Below are 24,333 nucleotides of genomic sequence, written 5' to 3' on the forward strand. Positions count from 1 at the left end.
GCTGCCTGTGAGTGCTTAGGGACGGGGAGAGGCACACGGCAGCAGCGCTGCTCAGTGAGAAGGACAACAACGATACATGCTTTCACATCAAAGTCTCCAAAACTCTCCAGTAACACCAGAAAAAGTCGCTAGATTTGTCGCTAGTTGCTTTTTTTTTAAAAAAAGTCGCCAGAGGGGTCTGAAAACTCGCTAAATATAGCGACAAAGTTGGTAAGTTGGCAACACAGAGTGACAGGAGCAGAGACAATCCCCGCAAAAAAAACGTTAATATATCGGCTACATTTTGACCAATATTGATTAATCTGTGAAATGCTATAATCGGCCGATTAATCGGCCCGCTGATGAATCGGCCGGGCTCTACATGTTACTCAAATTTTAAACAATATCACTCCTTTTTCATTCCTTACCATTGGGATGCAGTGTTGCCTTGAGGCAACACAACCCATAAAGTACATCAAAAACTTATTTTTGGATTTTTTAAAATTATAGTTATTTAGTCAATTTTATGACATTAAAACACCAGAAATATTTTTTTTCCACCTGGCATCATATTGCGCACCATAGAGGGTTTTAAAATAAGCCCAGAGAGCAACACTGAAAGCTTTATGTGACTGAAGAGGTGTTTTTGCTTTAAGCCGGCTGTATACTGCGATTTTCCTCCGATTCAGCCACGAATTTTGAGTCGCACGACTCACCCTGAAGTCAGGCTGACTTTCAGTCAAATCGGGCATCGTTTGTCATGCTGTGTACAGGGGGGTACGACAGCCGACAACAGCCCGACTACAACCTGCTCCTAGGAGGATGTCTGACAAGGGCTAGGATGACTTTCTGATGCACGCCAGCTTTGTTAAAGAAATAACAGGCAGGAAATATCCCTACCCGCGGGCCTGCAGCTGACATAGAGGTGATGCTGTTTGTGTGTGGAATAAAGAGAGATAGCAGGAGAGGGCGAGGAAGAGAGAGAGAATATGACCGGAAACACTTCACCCTCAGTGTGTGAGACTTTTTAAAAAGGAAACTGGGGGTTTCTGTCACAGTCCGTCCTGACTTCATTCGCACAGAGTGAGCACTCAGGTCGTACACGACCGTCAGATTGTACAGTTTGAGCACACAACTCGTTCGCGATGCTCATGCGTCGTAAACTCGTTGTAAATTCAGTGGTACAGTATGAGATGACATTCAGCCTCGACTGTCGTATGGTTGGCTTGAAATCGCACAGTGTACACCCGGCTTTACTCTCGCTCTGTTTCAGCATGGGTTTATGATTGTTATGGTTTCCTGGACTATCCAGGACCTGCTGCAGCGGTAGCCGTTAGCTCAGATGTAGGAAAGCAGCAGTTTAATTAGATCTGGAACACATTTCTTTTTAAAACAAGTGCAACCAGTCAGACTGAAAGCTCATCTTGGAGGAGAGGATGTTTTCGCAAGTCTCCCGAGCGGATGTGGCATCAATTTTACAAGTTCACATGAAAGTCCGCCGTTAACAATCTAAGGCAGCGGCACAAGAGTAGCACTCTGATTGGCCCGTCATGAATGTGATGGACAGGACATTCCTCCTATCACCTTCTGAAGATTTTCTGAACAGTCCTGCCCTTCCCAGATGCTTTCTATGGGAGCTTTCCCAGATGAATGTCAAATATGTTCAGTGGATCTGGTGTGTCAGGTTAGCTGTTTCCTGCCGACAGGACTTTAAACTTTTAGGATCCTTCAATTCTCAACCCACAGACATTAAAGACAGCATAATTACACACCCCAAAAACCAATCACTCTGCCAGAACACACACTTCAGTCAGGCTTTTCTACAGGCATCCCAGATAGACGCGGTCAGTCAGATACTAAGTTTTAACCTGGTCTTGTTGAAACCAAAACCAACTTTTTAACTAAATAAAAAAGCAGGAAGAGATTAAGCAAAGGCTGAAAACAAGAAACACATGGCTCAATCCTTCTGTTGGGCACCGCTAATTTAATGCTTGCATCTGGGATATCGACCTATTTTTACTGTCACTGCAACATTTCAAAGTCTTGACTTATTTCAGGGTTAGGCGGTTTTGAAACCTGATGTTTCTGAAAGGAAAGACGACTTTAACTAAAGCTTGTTAGATGCTTGAGCACATTCTCTGATCCATCTGTTAAATGCCTCCACTTTAGACAAACAGAGGCAGATTTACTGATAGAGAGAAGAGCTCAGCTCTGCAGGATTTTGCAGCTGTAGCAGGAGGAGGAAGTGGTTGTGAGTTTGAGTCAGTGCGGTTCAGGGTGCGAAGTCTTCTGGTTTAAATTAAAGATGCTACTGCTCTGCTCTGGGTGTTAAGCCGTTAGGGTGTCAGGTTTGGTTTTTACTCTCCAATTTGTCAACAAGATCCAGGAAATGACAAAATCAGGGTTAGAGCGAGCAGGAGGAGAGGCACGTCGAGGGAAACCTCACCGCTCTGAGCCAGAGGAAGATCAACAAGAGAGACGGAGGCTGAGATAATACTAACGATAAACTCTGATCATGTTATTATCAGACATGTATAGATATGAGCTAAGTTAAATAAATGAATATAACCCGATCCATGGCTCTGCAGAGGTAGACTGTTATAGGTCTTTAAATCTCTGAACTTCTATCTGAAGGATTCTCATTAGATTTTGTGAAGTATTTTTGTTTCCCAGAGGTTAAGTCTTACAGACTTCTGCTTTAAACCATGATATTTAAACAGTGCTGTTAAATGGATATAAAAATTAATCAAGTTGATCACATCCCTATGCTGTGATTAATCATGATTAATCATGATTAATCACAGCCTTTCTTTAGTGAAAGTAATTTTTAGATTTTTAAACGTTCTTATAATCAAGTGTTTATTTTCATTATTTTAACTTTATGTAGAGCCCTTGAAAAATGCTTTTAGCTAAAAAATGTGTTTTAATTTTTTTTTTTTCATATTATTTATAACATTTTAGCTATCATGGCTTGATCCTGTGTTGTTGTTAGCATCTTTGCTAGCATTAGCAACATTAGCTATCATGGCTTGATCCCATGTTATTGTTAGCATCTTTGCTAGCATTAGCAACATTAACTATCATGGTTTGATCCTATGTTGCTGTTAGCGTCTTTGCTAGCATTAGCAACATTAGCTATCATGGCTGGATCCCATGTTGTTGTAAGCATCTTTGCTAACATTAGTAACATTAGCGATCATTGCTTGACCCTGTGTTGTTGTTAGCGTCTTTGCTAACATTAGTAACATTTACTGACATGGCTTGATCCTATGTTGTTGTTAGCATCTTTGCTAACATTAGTAACATTTACTGACATGGCTTGATCCTATGTTGTTGTTAGCATCTTTGCTAACATTAGTAACATTTACTGACATGGCTTGATCCTATGTTGTTGTTAGCGTCTTTGCTAACATTAGCAAAGCTGTGTTTTGCCTCGAGGTGGTACTCCAGACTGGTTGTGCTTCGGTGTAAAGACAGTTCATCGTATGTACACACCACTTTTGTTTCATCCAGACTTCCATTTAGCAGCTTTTTAAATCTAAATTTGCCGTGAAGCAGACCTGGGTCTGTCTCCTCACTCATCACCGCTGGTTGTGTCTGACCCGCCTTTTACCTTTTCACCCCAGGGACGTAAAAATCCGCGCAGGAGGACTACGGGAGGAAGTTGTGGTCAAACTTAGTCATATGATTAAACTGCGTTATTTTTTTAATGCGTTAAGCTTTCCAGTTTACTAACGAGCGTTAACACGTTAATATTAACAGGCCTATATTTAAATGTAGTTAGTTTTGAGTGGCATAATAAACTTTTATTTGATGAATTGTAAAAACATTTATAGGATTGTTGATATATCAGCATCATCCCTCCTCTAATTTAGTCATGAATCACAGTGAAGTTCTGATTCTTCAGGCTCAGCAGATAGAAGATAGCTAACGTGCTAAAGCAGACTATAGGGACAAAGTCATCCTACCAGAGAGAACCACCTCCACCAGGTCTCCTTCGTGGATCTCGTCTGCTGAGGTCAGACGCTGCAGGATGTTGTCAGAGTTCAGGTCATGGCGAAAGAGAAGGATCTTGTCGTACATCCCAAAAAATCCACATTCAGGGAACTGAGGAGAAAGAGGAGAAGAGGGGTCAGGGATTCATGGTGAATCAGAAGAGAGGGAGAAAAACCTTCTATAGCACTGATCATCAACTGGCGGCCCAGGGGCCACATCAGGCCCCCCAAAGCTTCCAGTCCGGCCCCCCCAAAAGATCATTAAATTCAGAATTAGTCATAATTAGTCCATATTTAAAAAATGGTTACGGTTGGCAGAAGTGTTGCAAACATTGGAGAAAAAGTTGTGAAAAGAGGTTTAAATCCATCAAAAAAAATGGTAATGGAGGAAAAAGGGGGCAAAAGGTATCAAAAATTGGTTATAAATGATAAAAAATAGTGCAAGAAAGTACAGAAAAGGGGTTAAAAAGTGGCAAAAATTGATAATAGAGTGACATAAAGGGTATAAAACATGCAGAAAAAGTGGTTTAAAGGGGGTTTAAATCTTTAAAAAATTGGGTTAATGAGGCAAAAAGGGGCAAAAAGTATCAACAATGGGTTAAAAGTGGGAAAAATGGTTTTAAAGTTGCAAAAATGGTTGAAAGAATGTAATAAAAGGGGTTAAAAATTGGCAAAAATGGATAAAAGAGTGGCACAAAGGGGATAAAACATGCAGGAAACGTGGTTTAAAAGGGGATAAAATCATGCAAAAATTGGGTTAAAAAGGCAAAAAGTATCAAAAAGGGGTTAATAGTGTCAAAATGGGTTAATATTGGTGCTAAAAGAATATTAGGGAAGGCCCATTCTCTGGGATTTTCTGGGGTCTGACCAATCCTGTTGTCAGGCCTGCTGCATTCTAGATAATAGGGATAGATCTCACTGGTAATGACTAAAAATGTCCTGTAGTTTAAAGGAAAATACAAATACTACTGCAGTAATATTTCAATCAGACCAAAATGTTAATTTAATTTCTGTGAATTTGAAAGTCTCGCCCCCAGAGTTTCTGTTGAGACTAAATCTGGCCCTTGTGCAGATGTACTTGATGAACCCTGCCCTATAGGAAGGCCTAGTGAGCTTCTTTTGCACACACAGACACATGCACACACATTACACACACATGCAACCACAAAGTCTCTGTCAGATAAGCTCAGGCCATACAGCGATATGCCAATGCTGCAGCAGTGCTACAATGAAAGTGATAACATTTTCTGCAGAGAGTAAAGAGACTGCACAGGTGGTCTCAGAGTTATGGTTGTATGACGAGACAGCGGTCAGTTTGTGTCTGCAGATTCTTTATAAACTTCTCTGATTGACCAGTCAGCTAAAAAAAGCACAGACAGGCTTCACAATTGAACTCCTGATGGGTGCTTTCTCTCCCTCTCTCTTCAGCGTGTGCATTGCATACACTTAAATATGATTTATTTAAAATTCAGCATCCTCTCTTCTTTGATACAGCTTATTTTTCAAAAGCCTGCAGACTAGGGCTGGGCAATAAATCACAAATTAGATTAAATCGCAATATGGCATGCTGCAATTTTCAAATTGCAGACAGTGCAATATTTCTTTAACCATAAAAGTGTCAAAATACCAGTTTTATACAATCTTTTTTTCTTTTTTTATGCTTTATACCAGTGTTACTCAATCCTGCTCAACCAAAGAGCCAAAATGTTGAAAAATACCTTTTCAAGAGCCAGAATTTAAGTGGTGAAAGTGGCAAAAACAGCTTGAAGTAGCAATAGAAATAAGTTAAACATGGCAAAATGCTCAAAAAGCAACAAAAATGGGTGAAAATGGGCAAAAATGGGGAGGAAAAATGGTATTTAATGACAAAAGGTAGCTTAAATCAGTGAAGTGGGGAGAAAAAAGGGCGAAAACGGACAAAAATAGGACAAAAGTGGCAAAAAAAAGTGGCAAAATGAGCAGAAAAGCCTTCAAACCTTCAAGTATACTTTTAATTTTTTTTAAATGAAAATCTTACCTTCTGTACTCATGCATTTATTTTTCTTCATCAAAATGAGAATATGAGAAATTATCATCCCCTTCAATAAAGCAATTGATATCAAATTTGCTATATGAGCCAAAATTGCAGTAAGATATTTCTATTCTAAATTTAGCCCTAGTTTAACTTGTCTAATATTGTACTTGTTATATATAGAATGATTTCTTGCTTACGTTTGTTGAACAACAGAAAAAATGAGGAACCTAAATAATTGCATTTCAAATCGCAATATTGCAGGAAAAAAATTGCAATTAGATTATTTTGCAAATCGTTCAGCCCTACTGCAGACTCATGCAGCATTTAATGGGACTACACTTTGATAATAAGATACCAGTCAAATAGGAAAATATAGAGACTGAGACAGAGTAAGCAAAAAGGTCAGAGGTCACCATCATACAGTCAGGATTCAACAGGTCACTGAAGCAGCTTTAACCCTTAAAATGTGTTCTCCAGGTCCAGAAAAATGTTTATATCCACAATGGATCAACTCACATCGAAAATGTGGTTATAAAAATTAAAAGAAAACACTGACAGACCTCTGTGTGAATGATGGAGCTTTGCTCTCTTTTAATCTAGAATGTAAAATATTACAGTCGTGCCTGACGTAGAGCAAGTTAACATGACGAAGTGTCCCTTTACTTTAACGGAAAATTGGAAAAATAAAAACAAACTACAACATAAGAAATAAAGTGTTACCCCAAATATGGCACACTTTTATTTAATTATTTATCTCCATTTCCTTTAACTGTAATAAATGTAAATGTCCATCAGAACTGCATTGCACTTTCTTAAATATGTTTTCTTTAGAGCAGGGGTTCGCAACTGGTGGGTCAGGACCCAAAAGTGGGTCACAAAGCTCTTTCTAGTGGGTCATGAATTTGTGCCTGGGAAAAAACTGACAAAACCTATGGAAGCCCTGAGTGGACATACAGTAATTCCATATTTGTTATGTTTTTCTGTGAATCAGAGGAAAAGTCAGTATTTTTTCTTAAGATTTCTACCTATTTATCTCCCTTTTGTTGTAAATGAAGCTGGTTTACCCAACATAACAAGGAAATTCTTAGAAAATTACCACACTTCCATGCTATCTCTGGAAACGGAGTAAAATAATTCAATTCAATATTATTACAGACTCTAGGTCCAGAGAATAAAAACAATACAAAACAACACATTTAAAGGACAGAACAATACATACATGTTACCATAACAAAAAATAAATAAATAAATAAAATAAAATAAAAAATGTATAAAAATTAAGAAAAAAAAAAGATAAATAAGATGTATGCATGCAAACCCTTCTGTAATGAACATGCTTGTTTTGTCCCGTCTCTTTGTTCAATAACTTTTTCCATGTAGGGTCCAAATATCAACATTTTGTGGAGTGTTCTTTTGACCTCATGGTGTAATGGAAGCCAAGAATACTCATTGACCAACATTCATGAAATAAAAGACAATTCTTTTTTTTTAAATTTGGTTTGTGACTTCTCTTAAGGAGAAGGTGGGTCCACCTCAGTTGAGATCCCCTGCTTTAGAGAATCTGTGAATATCAATTTTAATATACAAGCAGTTCATTTAACGGACCTGTCTTTTCTCGTTTGGGATTGTTGCTGCAGAATAAAGCAAAAGTGTTCGATCAGAAAAATGACGTATTTCTTATTCGAGTACTCAATTACATAAAGAATTGACTACTGCAGCCCTACACGTGACTACCTCCTCTTTAGGGATTCTGGCAGGCTGCACACCTTGTGACACCTGGCTGCCTGTCATGTGACTACACGGCCAGTGGTGTGTTTTTAAGGGGATGGTGCATTAGTAGAGAGAGATTTACGAGGGAAATAACCAACACACCAGGTTCACGCCGGTAAGAGGCTCCAAATGTCATTTAACACAAGAACCTCTGTGGTTCTCTACATACCTAAAACAGCCAACTGGTCAAATTTACCTGTCATTGAAGTGCCTTGATTTTCAGAAATGGCACTGGTCGAGGACTGTTAGCTAACCACTGACATTGAACAGCTTTTTAACCACAGATAGCAAACTAGATCACTGCTGGAAGATGATCCGTCACATAGAAAATCATCTTTGGACTGAAAGCTAATCCCGAAACTTCCTCATCACCGGATTCTTCTTCATTTAAAAGCACTGAGATTACCTTTAGACATACAACAATGGTAAATGTCTTTTTCTCTGTTGTCTCCATGTTGAAGGTTGATCTATCCACTTCTGATTAGGCGTTGCTGCAGCAGAGAGACGGTATTTCCATTGCAGCATCTTTTTACTGCAGGTGTGAACTAAAACAGTGGGATAATCAAGGCTTTCTTATGAGGTAAATCTGACCTGCATGGCAGTTCTAGATATAAATGTCCATGAACAAAATTTGGGTTTAGGCTAAAATTTATTTTTATGACACCAGGTGCTATTTAACAAACTTTAAGGAAAAGTCAAAGACTGACAGTCTTTAAAAATGTAAACACATCAAGTAAGATACAATTAAAGAACAGTCTTGGGTAAAGTTCTAGTGTTAAAGGCCTTTTAATCATTTAAGTCAGTCGTTCCCAAAGTGGGGGTCAGGACAGTAAAGGGGGGTCACGGGATGCTTTCCATAAATCAAAAAGAAATTTCATCTGAATTAAAATCATAAATTTTATTAATTTAATAATATTGTTAAAATTGGTTCAAATTAAAATCAAAGGTAGTTATGATGTAATATTTTTGCTGAAATGCAAGTGAAAGTTATAAGAACTACCTAAAATGCAAGTTTTGAACATGATGCTTCTTGGGGGGTCACGGGCTAAAAAGTTTGGGAACCCCTGATTTAAATAACTGAGGTTGTTTTGTTTTAAAGCATGCTATTAATAGGCATCAAAGTGTTAAATAATCTAACAGCCTTTATCCTTGCAGGTCATTCATTTATCATGGGGAGAATCTAAAATATCATGTAAATTTAGAGTTTCTTACACATTATATTGGCCTTTTGAAAGAGGACAGGGTAACTACCTCTATAAAACATTTCAAAACATACTTATACTGAAATATCACACAGCTATAATGCTGTAACCATAGTACTAAGACCTCATGGGTTTTCATAACGCCTTATCTATAACTATATGCACACTAAAACTAGGGTTGGGCAATTCATCCCAAATTAGATTAAATCACACAACTTGCATTATTTCTATTACCTGAAATGTGTCAAAAAAGCAGTTTAATAAATCCATTTTTGCAGCAGCAGAGATTTTAAGCAAATTATGCAAACACTCAAGTGTCAATTTTTTGTACCGGTTTACAAAAACCTTCCCTTTTGTGTTTTATGTGTTTTTCTTAATCAAAACGAGTGACATAAAAATAATAATACCCTTCAATGAAGAAGCTGACATGAAATTTGTAAAATGAGCAAAAATAATGAGTTCATTTGATCTAAAATTGCTGAAGCTTAGTTTTAGGTCACAAAATTCATACCTGAAGCTGCGACCAGTTTAACCCCCTCCACCCCAGCCGCCTCCTTAAAGCTTGTTACACCCTCATATTCAGATTCATGCTGCTATGGAGTAATTGCTTCTGAAAAATTTCATTGTTTTCAATACACACTATCATAAATGGATCTATCCCTAAAGGGGTTTCTAGCCATGCACTTCCTGAAAGTCAGAGCTGCTTGGGAGCATCTCTAGAGCAGAGCCTTCTCCACCAAGTAAAACTGTAGATCCATTTAGCAATTAAATGGTTAAATGTATGACAAGTGTTCCCCACTGAACGAAGGTTAAAATATAGAATGATTCATCGCTTGAATTTGTAGAAAAATACATCAGATGAGGAACCTAAGGATAATTGCATATTAAATCACAATTGCAATATTAGGAAAAAAAAATCGTAATTAGATTATTTTTGCAAATTGTTCATCCCTGACTAAAACATGTTATAAGTATGTTAATTCATCACAGACACTCCTGTTATAAGTTCTGAGTATAGTTATAAAGCATTAAAAACCCCCTAAGTGCTTAGTAGTGCTCTGATGCATCATGGACAACGTTATGATGTGTTGTAGAGGAAGCCATCATGGACAGGTTTATGTAACACCCAGTTTAAAATGCTATAAATGAACAAATGTGTTAGATTATGGTAGATGCTGGACATCAAGTGAAATTGGTTTGTAGGTGGCGCTACAGTCAAGGCTCCTTCAGAACAGTGGAGTTAGAAGAAGAGAGAATATTGAGTCTAATGGTGTTATAAAGCTGTAAACATATATTTTCATATAATCCACATCAGCCAGCTGATCTCTGACCCGTCTCATTAACTCTCTTTAATCCGGAGCAGAGCGTCCTCTTAAATAAAACGTCTTTATTTAGACAGAGTTTCTAACCTGACACACCAGATGGATTTGTTTCACACATGCATCTGGAAAACCTTCAAGACTAAGCGTTGGGGAAAGGGCAGAGGATTTGAAAAACACTCAGGATGAACGTTCTGTCTGTCACATCTTTACGGGCCAATCAGAGCAACGAAACATGTGACGTAGCTGCGACTGAGTTGAGCGTGTGCAGCTACCGAGGAATAAAGCGAAACATGGTGACAGTAAACATGTAAGTACTCGACTTTTGTTATTTTTGAAAAGCAAACAACTCACTGCTGTTCTTTGTTCTTCTTTTAACAAAGAAATGTCGTCAAGTTCTGATAAAACTGGCGCTTTAGCAGCATCCACGCTAATCTCTTCCATAATCGACCCAGCCTCTTGTTGCTGCTTGCTTATGTCACGACCCTGAAAGTACTGCCTCTCGCCGCTGATTGGTCCCGTCACTTTCTAACTGGGCCCAGACTGTTCAGACGGGAGCTTTGAAAGATGGATTCACCTGTGAGAGACACAGGTAAATCCATCTGCTTTGCAAGGTTACAGAGTTTCTGTTCACCCTGGTTTTAAAGTGAACCCTGACCTCACCTCTACGTCTGAGGAACAAATGAAACTGATGAAACTAGGGCTGGGCAATTAATTGCAAATTAGATTAAATTGCAATATGACCTGCTGCAATATTTCTTTGACCTGAAATTTGTGTCAAAATAGCAGTTTAATTTTTTTTTTTGCAGCAGCAGCAGCAGAGATTTTATGCAACCATTCAAGTACCATTCTTTTGAATAGTACTCAAAAAATCCTACCTTACAGTTACCTTTAATTAAATATGAGAACGGCAAAAACTCTTCAATGCAACAATTCATATCCAATTTGCAATACGAGTCAAAATCGGTAGTATTAGATATTTTTAAATGACTGTTCAGCCGTTGTTTAGGGATAAAATAAAGTTGAGGAGTAATCACATATATTATTTTCCAAACCCGTTCAGCCTTAGATGAGACCAACTTGGATAAACTTCAACCAGACCAGTCCTGATCTTTTTCATTGCTTCTGCTGAATTTCCACCGACCGTCACATCCACTCTGGTTTTTTTCTGGTTAAAAGTGCCCGAGGCTGCTGAGGCGGTTTTCCTTCTGAAACAGCAGGAGCTCCATGCTCTCTATAAAGACCTTTAAAGACCATGTGATGATGGTTCACGCCCAGGTCACTGTTAACAAAACAACACCCACAGTTAACTTCTCTCAGTGTTCAATACTTTTATACTCTAAAACAGTGGTTCCCAATGTGGGGGTTGGGACCCCCTGAGAGGTCGCGGGACACTGAGTGGGGGTCACAAGATGCCTTCCAAGAAACAAAGAGTATTTTCAAATAGTTTTAAATTGTATATTTTGCACATTTCTTTAAAAATATATGCATTGAAATGGTTGAATTAAAAATAAAAACATGGTAATTTGTTTAGATTTTTGCAGAGGTAAAAGCAATGTTTAAATAGTCCTGCACATGGTGATTCTCTAATTTGCATGGCTGTGTTCAACTATGCCACAACCAATCTTTGGGACAGTGGGGGTCCCCTGTCTTCGTCAACATTATTTTGGGGGTCGTGGGCTGAAAAGTTTGGGAATCCCAGCTCTAAAACAGGGATGTCAGACTCAATCACAGCAGGGGCCAAATTCTGAATTTGGGTCTAACCTGAGGGCCTAACTAAGAGATTAGCGTGGATGCTGCTAAAGCGCCAGTTTTATCAGAACTTGACAACATTTCTTCGTTAAAAGAAGAACAAAGGACAGCAGTGAGTTGTTTTCTTTTCAAAAATGACAATAGTTGAGTACTTAAATGTCTACGGTCGCCGTGTTTCACATTATTCCCCTTAGCTGTGCACGCGCAGCTCGATAGCTGCTACGTCACGTGTTTTGTTGCTCTGATTGGACCGTAGAGATGTGACAGACAGAACATTCACCCAATCACCCTCCAAGTTTCTTTCAAAGCCGCTGCCTTTTCTCAAATGTTTCCTATTCAAGCTTTCCCAGATGGATGTGTGAAACACATCCATCTGGCGTGTCAGGTTAGTCAGCCTCATCTTCGTCGGAAACGAAGTATAGGGAAAAAATGTTACCTTGATGATAAACAATTTAGAGATTTAATGAGTTTAAATCAGTCAAAATATGAGATAAAATTCAAAACCATGAGTTTAAATGGTCAAAAGATGGGATAAAAAAATTTAAATTTTGAATTGAAAAGATACATATTTGTAATTAAAGTTATATTTAGGAGTTAAAAATATTAAGATATGAGAAAAAAAATTATAAATCTAGAGTTTAGAAGGTGAAAATATGAGATAAATTCAAAATCAAGAGTTTTCAATGTCAAAATTTGAGATAAATCAAACATTTTGAGTTATAAAAGTCCAAAGATGAGCTAAAAATACAAGATTTTAAATAGAAAAGGTTAATGTTTGCAATTAAAATTCAAAGTTAGGAATTAATTTAGGAGTTAATTTCATGAGTTTTAAACCTTAAAATATGACTTAAAAATTACAACTGTGGATCTAAACACTCAAAATATGATATAAAAATCTAAATTATGATTTCAAAAGGTCAAAATATGTATTGCAAAAACTACTAGCTGGTAGCAGGAAGGCAATTACCAGGAAATGGTTGAATAAGGAACCTCCAATGATCACCGAATGGAAGGAAAGAATCCAGGACATTTATAAAATGGAACAACTCACATTCTCTCTATGGTATGCTACCAAAAAAGGGAAAAATACTGGAAAAACTGGAAATCATATTGTAACCTGAAGTGATGTCTGTAACCTTTGTGAAATCTGTTCTGGAATAACAATTAGGAGACTTTTGAGCTCAAGGGACATTATTTGATTTGTAAAAGGAGACTAAGGAAATACTGACTTCCACACTTTACTGTAACCTTACTGTAAATATGCATTTATGTTTATTTTATTTATATGTAGTTTAAGCTCAACATTATGTGCTGGCAAAACATTCTGTCTGATATGTGATGACCCTGTCTGTATATTGTTACATGCGTTTGTTAAAAAACACAAAAATATAAAAATAAAGTATAAAAAAAAGGTCAAAATATGATATCAAAAGTCAAAACCATAACTTTGTGTCATAATTGTAAGATGCAAATTAGAGTATATGAAACGAAAACACAAATTACTTTTCCCACACTTTTTATCAAATTATTTTAACTCTTTACTATTTCTGATTCTTATGACTTAACAAGGATATTTTCAATCATCAGGGTGAAGTTTACATTTTTATACTGGAGGAAATCTGCAGACCTCATACTGGTGGGCCAGTTAGAATAAAAATATCATATGATCTGCCACGGGCCGGATTTGGTCCCCAGGCCTTGAGTTTGACACCCTTGCTCTAATACCTAATGCACGGGTGTTCATAGAGAAAAATACAAGGATGGCAGAGCTACTCTGACATGAACATTTCCTCCTGATATCTACACCTGTAGATCTGCTGTAAATGCATCCAGACTGTGTGAAAACAAGCATCCCTGGCTGCAGCAGTGAGTGCTGCTACGTGGAGGTGAACAGTGCATGCTGTTGAAGTTTCATTGTTCCTCTGCAAGCATGAAGCTGCAGCAGCTTCCTGCTCTGAGCGTCTCTCTGTGTTAGCAGGATGTTAGCAGGGTGCAGTGGCATGCAGCATGAATCCTGCACCCTGCAGGAAACCAAACCAACAGGTGACGATGGGCAGCATGGAGGCAGTGTTAGCGCTAGCACACACACACCCACACACACACACATACACACACACAGATATGCACAGACAGCATGAATTATAGCTGAGGTCCTGACACCAAACAGGTCAACAGAGATGTGTCTACACATGCAAACACACAATGAGAGATGGAGTTATGAGGAGCAGGATGAGATGAGCGGACCCAACAGGAAATAAATTAAAGTGTCTCCAGGATGGAGAGGATCATCAAGATGTTTGTTGGCAAATATGAGACGAGTCTTTGTGTTCTTTCTTGTCAGTAGTGGTTTTTGGCCTTGGAACTCTCCCATGATGCCATTGTTGCTCAGTGTCTTTCTGATGGTTGAGTCATGAACTCTGACCTTAACTGAGGCCAGTGAGGCCTGCAGTTTTTTGGATGTGGTTCTGGGTTCTTCTGGGACCTCCTGGATGAGTCGTCATAGCACTCTTGGAGTCATTTTGGTTGGCCAACCACCCCTGGGAAGGTTCACCACTGTTCCCAGTTTTCTCCATTTGTGGATAATGGCTCTGACCGTGGTTCTCTGGAGTCCCAAAGCCTTGGAAATGTCTTTTAACCTTTTCAGACTGATAAATTTCAATCACTTTGTTTTTTCATTTGTTCTTGAGTTTCATTGGATGGTGGCATGAAGCGTTTCTGAGATCTTGTAGCCTACTTCACTTTGTCTGACAGCTTCTATTTAAGGGATTTCTTCATTCAACAAATCTGGCAGTAATCAGGCCTGGGTGTGGCCAGTGAAACTGAACTCAGCTTTCCAAGAACTGTGGTTAATCACAGTTGACTCATGATTTAATAAGGGGGGGCAATTATTTTTTACACAGGGTCAGATAGGTTTGGATTTTTATTTAACCTAAATAAATGCAATCATCATTTAGAAACTGCATTTTGTATTAACTTAGGTTATCTTTGTGAAATCTAAAAACTGGTTTGATGATCCGAAACATTTAAGGGTGGTAAATATACAAAAAAAAAAAAAAAAAAAAAAAAATCAGGAATCAGAAAGAGGCGAATACTTTTTCACAGCACTGTACATCCACATACAAACTCTCTGAAGTCTTATATTTTTAACCTTTTTTGTACATCATCAGACAGACTGTCTCATTGTTGTGTTTCTGTATTGAGCAGGTCTTGGTTGTCACCACTCCATTCTTTGCAGCTTTTTTTGTCTTTTTATTTCACATTGTCTTTTTCTTTCCTTTGACAGTAACTTTTGTGTATTTTTTAAAAATCTTTCTCTGTTTCTTAGTGACATTTTCTATTCATGTATTTCTTTGAAAGACTTTTTTGGACATTGTTTTCAATTTTTCAGTCATTTTCTAGCTATTCTGTTTCCTATTCTGGTTGCTTTCTGTACTTTTTCAGTTGTTTTTCTACCTCAAATACTTCAGATTATTTTACACAACTTAGCGCAAAGTTACGGAGCCCCAGACACGACATGGTAAAAAAATAATATGAAATTGTGGCAACAGTATAGCTATAACGTGCGCACAAAATACTAACTTGTGGCCATGAAACACTTAATTGTGGCCATAAAATACTAATTCGAGCCCACAAAATACCAATTTGTGGCCACAAAATAAGTATAACACACACACAAAATTCTAATCAATAATATTAATATCATTTCTGGACAGCTGGGTAAGCAAATCAAGTGCACCTTCTTATCCCAGCATCCAAGTCGTACCTCCGCTGGTAAAGCACCCTGGCTCTCAGTATTCTGTTTAAATGCCTCTCGGTAATAATGGTTCCTTCAATGCCAGGCTTTTCAGAATTTCTTTGGAGCTCATTCCCAGCCTAAAATAAAATTCAATCATACTATCCCTGTCCATCGTGTAGCTTTAGCCCCTCTACTGCCTCTACCTTAGACCTTAGAGAAGGTGACCCTGAATAGTCGGCGATTCGACGATTCAATTTGGAGGAGTTTGATTTGACTATGAACCTCATAGTCGAATGTTGTTATATAACCAAGGTCGTACCATTGTGACTACATGGGGCTGCTAAGCCTGAGTTAGCCGGTAATTTGTCAGTCATTGGCCGGTAAAAAGGGCGGAAGTCCGGCAGATAAAAATATAACAGGTCAAAATGTCTGGCAGAAAACATGAAAATGACCAGATAAGTAAATACTGAATACTTGCATATTATCTTTTGTGTACCCTAGAAGATATGTTGCGAGAACGTGTTAATATAAACTCAAAGTTGCCTAATCTTACTACACCCACTGTCCTGCAGTGCTGGAGTTCTTTATCTCTGCTGCGTTCCATTTGTCATCGTAACTCGTATCCCGACTTGTTTTTCCGACTTCCGACCATAAGTGGCAAATAGAACGTCTCTCCAAGTCGTATGTACAACTCGTGAACTCGGTCTTTCACAGAGTACCCCAATCTCAACATCCCAACATGGTGGCAGAAAATATAAAGTGTAGTAAAAACTTTGATTTTGACCTGTTTTCAGAACCTTTTGCTGTTTCTCAGTGCATTTTCAGAAACTGTAGTCACAGCACTACCCTGACATACTTTAAACCACTTACACAAAAAAGTAAGAGAGAGATTTATGTGTTTTGCTGCAGCAAAAAATTGTTAAAGCAAATGTCCGGTAGTTGTTCTAAATGGATGGAATTCTTCTTCTTCTTCTTTTGAATTTCCGGCAGACTAGACGCAGCCAAGGCATATTGCTGCCCTCCACAGGTCTTTAGGGCTGGTTAGTCAGCACATCAAGCTCTAGAGTATAATCCAGTCAGTGAAGAAACTTTAAAACGGCTTTTGTCGTTTCGTGGTGTTCCCAGCTGAGGAGTGACTTAAGTGAAGTGTCTTTGATTCCAGTTGCTGCCGGACTTCTTGAGGACTGCCGGTCATGTTAACCGGGGACAAAAAAGTCTAGCGGAAACGCTGTTTGATTATCAGTCGACTAAAGGCAAAATCTGACGAATCAGATTCAACTATGAAAATCTTTAGTAGAAGACACCCCTAATTAATATTATCAATTAGTATTTCGTACACACATTATACTTATTTTGTGGCCACAAATGAGTATTTTGTGGCCATGAATTAATATTTCGTGCGCATGTTATAGCTATATTGTGGCCACAATTTAAATGTATTTTTACCATGCCATGGCTGGGGCTCCGTACAAAGTAGTTGCTTTTGCTTAAGATTGAAACATTTGTCTTGTTTCCCTTTTTTGTGGTCTAATAAATAAACAAATAAATAAAACAAAAATAGAATAAATACATAACTAAATAAATAAAAAATAAATAATAAATAAATAAATAAATAAGAATGCTAAACATGTGTCCTTGCATGCAGCAGAGCCCTTCAGTGGTTGTCCCCTTCATTCTGCAGCCATGGAACCATGAGCATGAGAAAGTTTAACCTAAAAAACTCTGAATTCTGATTGGATGATATATGAACCAGAAGTAAAAAACTCTGTCCAATCACGTTAGAGGCGGACGTCAGCTGCGGCATTCTGCGAGGTGAGCAGAGAAACACAGTAAGAGTTCTGTTAATGGACAAGAGTGTGTGCTTAATACACACTGATCCCTCTTTATGGTTAATCCTCCATTAACCAGCTTTTAACCTCCGCGCGCACACAAACACGTCCAATCCCTCAGACTCTTCTGTCGCTCGCTCTCCAAACTGAAGCCACATTTCTGCTCCCGGGGTCAGGAAGCCAAAACCTCCAGGCCCCGCCACGCGACCTTTAAACCCCAAACACGGGAGGTGGAGCGGGGCAGGCCAAAGGTCTGCTTCTTAGACTTAAGGTCACGTTTCTGGAGGGATATCTATTACCTGCTAATCTGTGCAGGTCTCATGTCTTCATCAGACAGACTTAAGTGTTCATGGAGCCTCGATAATCCAGCTCCTCTCCACTCCAAACTCACAGGAAACCAAACTTAAAGCAGCCTTTAACATCACGCTGTCTTCTTTACTTCCTGTGCGCATCTTCTTTAAGAGAGAAAACCAACATTCATCCATTCATTCAACCTTGACTTAATCCCTCGCAATCTCTCATTTCCAATCATCAAGAGTATGACCAATAAAATGCATTAAAACAAAGAAGCACAATTAAAATAGACACATGCAAAAGCACAACCGTTCATTATTATTGTTTTAAACTGACCAACAGGAGCGAGTGTTTGCATGTTTAGTGGCAGAGAAGCTGAAAGATGTTCTTCCTACCTATGGCTGCAGATATGTTGGTTGAATAATTCACATCTGCCGATAGTTAACCTTTTATCATGCACATACATAAAGCAGATAGAGATTAAGATATAGTAAATCTCCAAACAGTAGTTCCTTTTATCAAATATATTTGTACGTAGCCCATCTGCTCTCTCCCTGACTGGCAGATTATCATTTGATTTTTCTTCAGGATTATAAAAACACTCAGAGCAGCAGCAACGGGGACAGCACACACAGATAAAACAGCCGTTTGTCTTCCACAAACGGAAGCCGAGAGCCTTTCAGCATCCAATAAAACTCTCCAACTCTTTCGCCGTTCGCCTGCAATTAGCCTGGAGGGACGGCGCTAAAAGGGGCTGATGGGAAATGTGAAGGTAAACAGCAGCGCGCCTGGTTTCCCCGCATCCGCTCAGCTGTCACCTCACTCAGGAAACAACAGGAAGCAGCTCCGAGTGGGTCAAGGTTGTCGGTGTATGTGGGAGTCTCATTCATCCACTCGCTAAAAGGCTCCAATCACTGCTAAGGGCCGCAAACGGAGAAAATTCACATAGCTGACGCTCCTGTTGGTTCAACAGGAAAATGTGAGGTTTAAGGTTCTTACATGTTCGTTTCAGCCTTTTACTTTATTTAACATCCGAATTATTGTTTAATACTGTTAGACACCTTTAATTCTCCCAGAGAGTGAACAATGGATGCCACATTTCAGGATGAGCAGCTCTCTCTGTAATGAATGTAAGCGCTTAGTTTACTGATGTGAACCTCTCCATTAAGGAATGAATGCCTTTTATTACTCATCTAGTCCCCTTTTAAACACTGTCTGCCCATCCCCACATCAGTAAATATTCACATTAAATTTAGAATCTGGCTTTTAACCCCTTACTGCATAAAACAAAACACTGACACATTTCCAACGAGTGTCTCGGAGAGAAATCATCAGTGTTATTGTTTATTCACCGTCATGTTCAGAGAAAGATTTGCAGCTTGGATATCAGGTCAACAAAGGCATGCATCACAAGATGCAAAAATGTCAGAAAGCTACTATCAGGCTAAAAAAGGCCTAAAAATGAGGCACAACTACAGGGGTACTACACTTCTCTCAGTACCAGGAAAGGTCCTAGGACTGATCCTGCTGAACAGGATCCATGACCCGCTGCTCCAACACCAGCATCCTGAACAGCCAGGCTTTACACCCAGGAGGTCTAGGTCATATCCTGGCACTTTGGGTCCTCACTGACCCAGGAATTCAATCAGGGGTTGCTTGCAGCCTATGTTGACTTTCAGATGGCGTTCGACTAATTAGTTGGAGTTTGCAATTTTATACTTAAATTCCGTTTTTACTGCTTTTAGCCCATTTTTGACACTTTTATCCAACTTTTTGCAAGTTTTTGCCCCTTTTTAGCCACTTTTTGCCCATTTAGACTGTCTTTTGCAATTAAATGCCACTAATTAGGGATGGGACTGATCTGATCCAATATCAGTATCGGGTCCGATATGGACGTAATTAATAGATTGGATCTGACTGACAGCGCTGATTCAAGTGACCAATCCAAATCCATCCTACAGTTTGCAGTAGACCATAAATGCACCGCAGTCTAACATGAGACAGTCTGTGTGTAACTGAGCTAGTATTAGTTAGGATGTTCTTAGCGGTATAATTACCTAGTAGATTAAATGTAAACCTATATTTAGAATAGTCAAAACTAGTCTAAAGATGAGAGAACACAAAGAAGAGCTTTATAGATATATATATATATATATATATATATATATATATATCGGAATCAGTATTGGCACATATTTATCGGAATTGGATCGGAACTGAAAAAAAGTGGATCGATGCGTCCCTACCCCTAATTTCCCTTTTTAACACTCATTAATGCTTTTTGTTCATTTCAGTCATTTTTCACTCATTTTTCTCCACGTTTTTGCCGCTTTTCACCCAATTTTTTGCCACTTCCTACCCTTTTAAGCCACTTTTCTCCAAGTGTTTGCTGCTTTAAGCCCATTTTTGCCAGTTTTTTTTGTTATTTTTCTCCCCTTTTTGACACTTTAATCCTGCTTTTTGCAATTTTTTGCTCCTTTTTGCCACTTCTCACCCAATTATTCTGCCTTTTGCAATTAAATGCCGCTTTTTGCCGATTTTTCCCACCTTTTTCTGATTTTTGCCCATTTTAGTCACTTTACACTCATTTTTTGCAACGTTTTTGCCACTTTTAACTTATCATTTGGTCACTTCCCACCCATTTTTGCCACTTTTCTCCCAGCAGTTGCCGCTTTTTGACCATTTTTTCCACCTTCAGCTTATTTTAATTGCCACTATTCACCACTTAGATTTGGCTCTTTGGTTGAGCAGGGTTTAGTAACACTGATCTAGAGGATTTTATCAGTAAGATAATACTCAGTGAATTAATTAGAGTACTTTAAGTGCTTTACAACAGTAACTGTGACCACATCCTCTCCGCTCACATACCACACTGCATGTGAGCGTTACAGTGACCTCGGTGTTTCCTCTGGGTTCATTCAGCAGCAACATGACCACACATTAAAAATTAACTCAACACCACAGGAACTCAGAGGAGCTCAGCAGGCTGAGAGAATGAGAGAGTATGTTTGTTTATGAGGGAGAGAGATCTCCGTTTATCCTGATTTATAAAGAGCCAAAGAGTCCTAACAACAGAGGGACCATGCTCTCAGACACCTCCATCAGTAAAATACAAGTTTGTCCTAATAAAGCGTTATAGCTGTCAGCTGAAGTAGAGAAGGGAAGCAAAACTAGCAGCCTGCTCCACAGACACACAAAAGGAGAACACAAACTACTCTGCTAACTCCAGCTGAAGGAGAGAGAGTCTGTCCTCTCTCAATGAAAGCAGGCGACACTCTGCAGACTCCTGAGCGGTTCTCATTGGCTGAGTCCTTATCTGTGACTAGTTCTGCTGTAAAGACCAGAGAATAGGGGTGGGTAAAAATATCGATTAATCGATGCATCGCAATATTTCCCCCCTCAATTCAGTATCGATTCAGCAAATCCTCTGAATCGATTTGCCTCCAGGCCAGTGGGGGTCACTGTGCGTGTGATTTGCGTTGTATGGACGGAGGCCGCACTCGACCAAACAACAACTAACCATAACCATGTTATGTGAGGTTTATCACAATTTCCAAGAGGAAAGAAATATTATTAAAGTTTACATGCACTTTACTTTTCAGTGTTTATACAGAACTGGCATGTTTTTTTACTTTTGTACTCCTTGTGCACAAATAAGTTATTGTGCAAATTTTTATTTTCAGATGTTTTATTGCTAAAAAATGTGAGGTAACCTACCACATATGTTCACATGAGCATGAAAATAATTATTAAAAATTGTCAACAGTCCTTTGTGTATTTCTACTTCTCACTGAATCAACATCAAAGCATTTAAATCAATATCAAATCCATATCGAATTGAATCATGAGGTTCTTAGCAATACCCAGCCCTACCAGAGAAGCTGTGCCATTTAAAACACAGAACCACTGAAAAGCATCAGAATCAGCCCTGTTTGAAAGAGAAGATGGCTTTTATTGAAGCTATTACAGTAGGTCTAGCTGCAGGGGAAAACATACAAGTAATGCCAGTATGCATCGACTAGGTTCAGTCGCTGCAGAGATGAAGAATCCTGCAAATGTGCATCACCGTGCATTGTGGATAATATTGTGCATCTCCAGGGAAAAGTGCACCAAAATCGCAGAATTGATCAAAAAATGTTCGAAAATAGCAGAAAAAAAGGAATAAAATTGGCAAAATGTCATTACTGCACTAAAAATGAGAAAATGTACCCCAGGTCACACCCTAAGTGCACCTTCCCCCGCTCGCCCTGATGCCCCCCTGCACATTCTTGCAATGTTCCCAAAAGTTAAAACAGATCGGCCTGCCTGCTGCATCACATCTGCACCCGTCTCCCTGCCCAGAGTGCTGTCTGTGAAAAGTGCCATACAAATAAACTTTACTTACTTTACTCTCTGAGCTAATGTCAGGCCCCGTCTCAGCAAACTCTACAGTCCTGCAAACTGATGTCAAACACACTCTCGCCCCTCATAACAGAACCCCCCTCCCTTACAGAGACTCACCTCAGGACAGTAATATCCCCTGATTGATCAGGAACCGATCATTATCAGCCAGTTTCATTAAAGAATGTAACTGATAGGTCAGAATTAGTGATACTCAACACGTGGCTCTTTTGTGATGATTTGTGGCTCTTCTATGTCTTGATTTGAAATATTATTCCCCCTGAAAACCTTTTAAAAGGGAAACTACGACCTCAGAAATGATCCATTGCAAGTCACGTCAATCAGTTTGAATCCCCACATTAATATAGTTGGCTTTACTTTTCAACCTTTATGTTCTGTCGGTATATCTTCATTGCCCTTATTTGCAATTTTTTGCCTTTTTTCCCACTTTTTGCCATTTTTACTGCTTTCAGCTCACTTTTGCCATCTCTTTTTGTCCATTTTTACTACTTCTATCCTATTTTTGCCACCATTTTATTTTGTGATTTGAAATTTTTTCCCCTTCTCTGCCAATTTTTCACCCATTTAAGCCGCGTTTTCCCATTAAATGCCACTGCTTTCAGCATTCTTGCCACTCTTTGCTGCTTTTTGACCATTTCTCCCATATTTTGCCCATTTTAGTCACTTTTACACTCATTTTTTTGCCAGGTTTTTGCTGTTTTTGGCCATTTTTGCCACCTGTACATAATTTTTTGTTAATTTCTCACCCAATTTTGCGACATTTTCTCCCTGTTTTTCTACTTTTCACCCACTTTTTGCTCTTTAATGCCTACTTTGCCTCTTTTTGCCCCTTTTTTGCTGCTGTTTCACTATTTTTTGCCACCTTTAACTTATTTTTATTGCCACTTTAATCAGTTCTCACCACTCTTCACCACTTAGATTGTGGCTCTTGCAAAGGCATTTTTCAACAATTTAGCTCTTTGGTTGACCAGGGATGGGTAACGCTGCTTTAAACCATTCGTTTACAACCTGGGGTCCGGGACCCTCGAAGGGGGGCGCCAAAAATTTCAGGGGGGCGGGAGGCTCCCTCTGCTCTGGGCCTGCCAAAATGTGGCATAGGCCTTTTTTTTAAATAAATTTATTTATTTTATTATTCATTTTTATGTAGCCTTTATTTAACCAATAAAAAGATAACTGAGATTAAATATCTCTTTTTCAAGAGTGTCCAGCAGCACAGTCAGAGTCACAGAAACGAATAGTCATACAAATAAAATGTCATGACCTGTACGTTGAAAAAGAAACAGCAAGTAATTGTTAAAATCAGGTACAGTCAGCTTTTCTACATGTTGGAGGGGGGTCCTGGGAAAGTTGGTTGGAAACACTGCTTCATATCAATTATTTTAACGACTGATAGGACAGAAAGTACCAAAAAGAGATGTAACTACATTAAAATTTCATCTAACAATAATCATGACCTTAAATATCAGTTATCTCTGGTATTATTGCAGTATGGTTGTGATTTGCTGAACATCATACAGATTCATCAAAATAATATCATCAGGTTTGATATTAAAAATACTTTAAATCAAATTAGACACAAGGGGGCTAGAGACTATACGCTTAATAAGGACTGGCGCAGCAGAAATCCACTGATGTAAGAGGAAGCGTTAAAGCTGTGAGGTCAGACTGAACTGTACAGTTAGTCAGCTCCAGCCTCCTCTTCGCACCGTGACCTCACAGGTCACATGGTTAACCACAGGAAGTTTGCTGCCTGACCCCTCCCAGTCCTTCCACACATATGAAACCAGAAGCACACACTCACATGTCTATGAGTTCTGTTCAAAACTAATTTTAGTAACAAAATCAGATTCATACTGACACATGAGCTGCATTTAGAAAACTGAGAGGATTTTATGTCATTTAAGAGCCTGTAAAGTGAAAATAAATGTGTATTTAGGTTTGTTGTATGATCGGTCACTGTGTTATGAACCTCCAGGTCAAATTTCAGTCAGATAAGACATCTCTAAGTTTATAAAATTCAGCTTCAAAATCATGAAAAATGA

At 38.7% G+C, this 24,333-nt stretch overlaps 1 protein-coding gene across 2 annotated transcripts in view; it reads right to left on the reverse strand.

Annotated features, from left to right (window-relative positions):
• The window catches only part of LOC121521563 (serine/threonine-protein kinase D3-like), a 78,147-nt gene that overhangs the window by 39,813 nt on the left and 14,001 nt on the right, over positions 1 to 24,333 (reverse strand). For both annotated transcript variants that reach the window (XM_041805647.1, XM_041805646.1), the window contains exon 3: positions 3,948 to 4,086. In XM_041805647.1, the coding sequence (XP_041661581.1) occupies positions 3,948 to 4,086 (139 nt within the window). The remainder of the gene's footprint in view (positions 1 to 3,947; positions 4,087 to 24,333) is intronic.

This window comes from Cheilinus undulatus, linkage group 14, assembly GCF_018320785.1.
Source record: "Cheilinus undulatus linkage group 14, ASM1832078v1, whole genome shotgun sequence".
Classification (NCBI taxonomy): domain Eukaryota; kingdom Metazoa; phylum Chordata; class Actinopteri; order Labriformes; family Labridae; genus Cheilinus; species Cheilinus undulatus.